At 44.9% G+C, this 6088-nt stretch overlaps 1 protein-coding gene across 1 annotated transcript; it reads right to left on the bottom strand.

The window, feature by feature from the left end:
• Positions 1 to 216: 216 nt before the first annotated feature.
• Positions 217 to 4910, bottom strand: klf6a (Kruppel like factor 6a). The gene is made up of 4 exons (XM_078280413.1): positions 4492 to 4910; positions 1992 to 2574; positions 1032 to 1155; positions 217 to 337 (listed from the first exon to the last, which is right to left on the bottom strand). The coding sequence occupies exons 1-4, from the start codon at positions 4591 to 4593 to the stop codon at positions 286 to 288; spliced, it is 861 nt and encodes a 286-aa protein (XP_078136539.1). The 5' UTR covers positions 4594 to 4910; the 3' UTR covers positions 217 to 285.
• Between the last annotated feature and the right edge of the window lie 1178 nt (positions 4911 to 6088).

Genomic DNA, 6088 nt, shown 5'->3' with positions numbered 1-6088 from the left:
GTGTTGTAAGTCCATCTCAATCAGAAAAAACAAAAAGTCTTCCCAATCCATTTTCCTTTTCGTTGCAACAGACAACCTTCAGAGCGCCTTTCTCCAAAGAGAGGTCCCGGAGGCACTGGGTTTCAGTATGGTGCAAAACGGCATGCTTTGGCTGGAACACACTCCCGCCACTCTGCTCTGGGACAGTTCAACCAAGAGATTGGTCGGGAGACGGCATTTGCTTTTTTAATTTCGCTTTTCAAACTTTCCTCTTCTCTGCGTTGCTTGGTTGAAGCTTGCCCTGCCCTAGACGTGCCTCTTCATGTGAAGAGCCAGATGGTCAGACCTGGAGAAACATCTGGGACAGAGGGGAGAAGAGAAGGAAGTCAGTCACAATGCAAAGATGGACCGCTGGTCAATGACCTCCTGATTAGAGCTGCAAAGAGTCATCGACTGAATGAATCGAAGTTGTCAACTATTAAATTCATCGACCAACTATTTTCATAATCGATTAATCCGTTTGAGTCATTTCTTATGAAAGAAAATGGAAAATTCTTTGATTCCAGCATTCTTGAATGTGAATATGTTCTAGTTCCTTCTCTCCTCTGGGACAGTAAATTGAATATCTTTGAGTTGTGGACACAACAAGACATTTGAGGACGTCATCTTGGGCATTAGGAAACAATGAGCAACATTTTTCACCATTTTATAGACCTAACATCTAATCGATTAAACAAGAAAAAAAAAAAAAAGAAAATAGACAAGATTATTCGACAATGAAAATAATCATTAATTGCAGCCCTAGTCCTGATTCATCTTTGGTAGAACTGACTGATACTGGATTTTCGAGGCTGATACTGATGCTCATTTTTTTTTTAGCTATCAGCGTTTTCCATCTTTAAAGACATGCATCATTATCTGGATGACAAGGCACATAGATCACATCAACAGTAATGCACGTCATGAGTGCATGCCTCGGATCTGTGTGAAAAAGGGTTGGGGGGGGGCCGAGCCCGGTGACGTTACTTGCAGATGAATGGTGTGTGTCTTACCTGTCACAGTGACTGCATTTAAATGGCTTTGCCCCAGTGTGCTTCCTGAAGTGCCTGGTCAACTCGTCGCTTCGTGCAAAACGCCACTCGCAGCCCTCCCATGAACACCTGTAAGGCTTTTCACCTGCAGAACAAACAAGGCAAGGAGGGGATTAATTGAGCTCAAAGCACTAAAAAGGAATGTCTTCCTGCTCAGGCTGTGATTGGTGGGCTTTGATCTGTTGTTATTCAAATTGCGTCCAGATCAATCATCCCAGGGCCAGGCCAGATGACATAAGCGCTGACAAGCCACCCGAGACCCAAATTTCGCTGGACCTGTTGGATCACTAGCTGCGTTTTTACAACCTGAAACATGCTAAGAATGCTAAGAGCGATACTGTGCAGCCGGATGTGTGAAGTAAATGTGGAAAAAACAGGCCACATGTGCAATTTCACGCTGCTAATCAAAAATAAGAAGAAAAAAAAATGCTCAAATGACCATTCAAAGCCCTTCCAACTCTGTGCCCCCCAGGCTCCCCGCCCATTCACCCCTTTCCCATGGTGAAACTCAATCTGTTTTCAAGTCCTTTTATCTCCCATGTGCAACCCCTCCCCCCTGCTCCCTCCCTCTCTCTCGCCCGCCCACTCGCTGGCTCAGTCAGTCACATTCCAGATAGATTAGGTCACAGTTTAGGTATCCAGCCATGCAGAGCTAATACTCACAGCGCTCCAGCTGAGGGCATCATGCAATGTGGACCTTTAATTACATTACACAATGGATGGACAATGCCATTAAGGTGGAAGACTGAATTGAAAGCACTTCCGCCATTCACTCAATAAAAAGTGGGGTTTTTTCCCCCTGATTTTGCAGTAGAGAAGACCCTCATGTCGGTTCTCTGTAGTTTTCGATTACATCACAGATACAATCACACGTGGTCATGATATAGGCCAGCTCGGCACTGATAGGTGCTTGAGACTCACCTGTATGAGTGCGCTGGTGTGCTTTTAGGTGGGAGCTCTTCGTGTAAACCTTGCGACACCCGTTGAAGTTACACCTGTGTACTCGCCTCCTGCCGTCCGGAGACGCGTCCCCGCAGATGAGTCCCGTCTTTTCCGTGCTCTTTGCCACCCCGGCGCTCCTGATTTTAACCGGCAAGTGCAACTCGGCGTGTGTGGCGACCCAGCCATTAGTCACGCCGCCGGCCTCCAAATTGGCCTCCGGAGAGGATGGGGGAGTGCTTATGATGGAGGGGCTAAAAGGTCCAGAGCCAACCAAGACGGAGCCCAGAGGGTTGGAGGTAAAGCTGTGTATGGGCGAGAGCTCCTCAGAACTGTCTGAAGCTTCGCTGCTGGCGTCAGAATTCACACTGTTGGTGTCCAAGATTTGGCTGTCCTGATTGTCCTCCTCGTGGGCCAGGGGCAGCTTGGGGTCGGACTCGGCCTTGGCCTTGTCCCCGCAGGCCAAGATCAACTTACTCCAGAGGTCCTCCTGGCTGTCGAACTTGAGGTCGGCTGTGGAGACGTAAGGCTCGCTCTGGAGGTAGCGCTCCAACTCCAAGCATGTCTGGTCGGGTGAGAAGATACAGTAAGAATGAATGAATTATAACAGCAGCCCTAAAGAGAGGAGCTTCATTCATTCACACGCCAGCAAAATGCTGCTGTGTGGGAAATCCTTTTAAATGATGCATGGGCACATACCCCCAAAATGCCTCGTGTGGCGGATTATTTGTTAAGTGCTTACAGCAGTTAGCATTAACCAGGAAATTGGAGATATTACGCCACTTATCTTGATTGTACATATCAGGCTCATAGTTGTAACTATCACATTTAGCCATTACAGCTGTACAGATTAATCAATTGAAAGAAAATTAATAATTTCAGTCATTTTTCAAGCAAAAATGCAAATTATTTACAGGTTCCAGCTTCTCAAATACAAGGATCTGCTGCTTGTTTGTATTATATTTGATGTTACATGGAATATTTTGGGGTTTGGGACTGTTGCTGGATAAAACAATCAAATTAAGTGCATCATCTTTGGCTTGAATGATTCACAGAGACAATAGTCAGCATCATTATTTGATAATGAAAGTAAACATCTGCATTACCAGGATTCTAAATTCACTGATTGACTTGGCTGAACTCAAACTCCCTCACCTAAGCCAGCCTCATCCAAAACATCCCAGCATGCACCAGCCACATCAGCTTCATGTGACTCACTGGAGCTGTCACCCCCCTGAACTCCCAACTCTCCTCACCTGCCCATGACTAAAAACATGTACATGATAAAAGGGAAAGAAATGATGTAAGTAATGAAAGAGTTAAGTGCAGCTACAGAATGATGGGGCCTATTAAGTAGTGACATACAATGATTTAGGAACCACTTTTTCAAACTATTACGGCGCATACTGCTGCATAACTTGAGATTTGACTAAACCTGCACTGTCATTTCAGCAGATGACTCACTGATCAAATCTAAAGTGCTTTTAAGGAAGCTGCTCAACCCCCCCCCCACACACACACACACACACACACTTCCTCCACTTCCAACATGAGCCATTCAGATGCTTTTCCTCATGCAAACCTCTGACATGCAACCACATCCTTCCTCAGTGTCAGCCCCTTTGAGTCCCTCTTCCAGTCGCCTTCAGAGGCCATTTAAGTTGAAAAAAAAAAAAAAAAAAGCGAGGGGCCATGCATTAGAAGGTGCTCAGAGGCAGTAGGGGCTGACAAGGCAGATGTAGCTAGAATAAATATTTCCTCCAGGCCTCTGCAGCCTTGCACAATATTTTCCAGCTGTGCTGGTGCCTACTCATGCGAGCAGCGATTGAGCCATGGCTGACATTTGATAGTGTCATGTTGTGGAGGCCATTCAAATCCAAGCATGATGCAAATGGATGTTGTTGTTTTTAAAAAGGACAATACATGTTGTTGAGAAAAGGGCGAGGAGGATATTGTTACAGTCTTCATCATGGAGTTAAAACACTGTCACATTTAAAACGTCATAACGTAGGTTCTGAAACAATGTCAAAACAAACGGAATCATCTCATTAAATACAGAGCTGATCCTGAGCCAACGGGCTACATCCGACTTTGAAATAACTGACAGATTTGAAATTCTACTTCCTCCTACACCGGCTAGTGTTTGCTCTCGTGCGCTCAAACAAGTCATGCTCAGAAATATAGCAGAGCAGTAAAAAGCGCCAGCAGGCAGCAGCTTGCTGCCTGAGTTACTCTGTCCCCATTCATCTAACCCCATAACGAAACTCGAACATAAAAAAATAGCACGCCAGGTGAAAAGACGGGCACCGTCTAAGCACCGGGGCACCTGTGTTTACAACCGTTACGATGCCATTTCGAACTTCTGGCGCATTCAAGAACACCGCGGTGTAATCTATCAAAGCAAACGAAGCGTCTCAGTTCCGCTTTGCCACACAAGCGCAAAAACAGTGACTTCACCCAAACAGTTGATAGATTCATTCACCTGCTGCCAGTACTCCTCCAGTGACGGTAAGGCTGAGAAATAGCCCGTGTCGTGAACTATTTGAAGTTCTTGAAAGATGCTGCACATGGGTAGAACATCCATTTTTTTTTCCAGAGCTTGTTTCAAAAAAATAAAAAGCCTATTTAGCTGCAAGTTAAATCTGTTTGTCAAGTAAAAAAAAAAAAAATAATAATAATAATACACCCAGCGGAAGGAATAAGAGCGGGGTCCCCTGCGATGCAAGCGGAGTAGAGGCGCTTGTTTTCAGCAGCAGTAGCAGCCGAACGTCCGTCTGTCAGTCCCCCCCTTCTTCTTCTTCTCTCTCTCTCTCTCTCACACTCGCTTGCGTTCAAGGTGTTTGCAAACACTGCACCGGACTGGATGGGGAACAACTGCGCTCTGCAAACTTCCCTATTCAAACCTCGAAGCCCGCTCCCCCCCCCCCACTTTTCCTCACGGCAGGATTACGCCTGCAGGGTTTCAGCCAATCAGCGGCGAGCAGCGTAAGGGCTTGCAAATGATATCACAGTCGGCCAATCGTGGCCGGACTCTGACTTTATTTGGTTCCTTCTCCATTTTAATTGGCGCGTTTAACTCCCAGTGTCTCGCCGCTGATTGGCCGGTTATTTATAGGCATGTATATAACGGGTTGATGTGCTCTCTCTCCCTGTAGTCCTTTCTGTCGGCGACGTGTTTCGCCACAGACAGCGCATGTGAGCCGAAACAGTTGTATTTCACTTCAGTGGAAAACGTCTCTCTCTGTGCTGTGGTGGAGATGTATTCAGGTCCTTTACTTAAGTAAAAGTAGGTCTACTAATACCACACTGTAAAAAGACTCTGTTACAAGTAAAAGTCCTGCATTGGAAATGTTACTTAAGTAAAAGTAAGTATCATCAGGAAAATATAGGCCTACTTAAAGTGATAAAAATAAAAAAGTAAAATTAATAAATGCAGAAAAATCCTCACATTTTATAAACTGGAAGCTTCTATATTGTATTTTATAAACTATGTGTGTTTTATTAACTACATGTGTATTGCAAAAAATCTTAATCTGTAAAGTAACTAGTAATTTAATATGTCAGATTAATGTAGTGGAGTAATAAGTACGATATTTCCCTCTGAAAGGTAGTGGAGTAGAAGTAGACAGTGGCATGACAAGAAAAAACTCTTGTAAAGTACAAGTACCACACATTTGTAAGGTAGCCTACTTGAGTAAAGTACTTAGTCACATGTCACCACTGTGTGTGTGTGTGTGTGTGTGTGTGTGTGTGTGTGTGTGTGTGTGTGTGACTTTGTCACAAGTAGCACTTGCAACACTGCTGTTTAAGGAGATGGATTCACCAAGGCTGTAACTGTGGTGAAGTGTACGTGTTGACATCACAGCCACTAAGAGTGAACCCATGTCTTGGGACACAGTGACTAATGGATAGCAGGACACTATTGTGTTATCGGCGCATGTATGACTTTGGAGGAAACATGTGTCCTCACTTCTCCTCTCTGACTGTATTAAAATAGACTATAGACTTCTGCTTTATCGCTGACATGTACAAGATCAGAGTTGCACTCTGTCCTAGGCAGAGGGTACACAAGTGCAGCA

Source organism: Sander vitreus, chromosome 22, assembly GCF_031162955.1.
Source record: "Sander vitreus isolate 19-12246 chromosome 22, sanVit1, whole genome shotgun sequence".
In the NCBI taxonomy this organism is placed as follows: Eukaryota; Metazoa; Chordata; class Actinopteri; order Perciformes; family Percidae; genus Sander; species Sander vitreus.
This window is presented reverse-complemented; position numbering and strand designations above follow the sequence as displayed.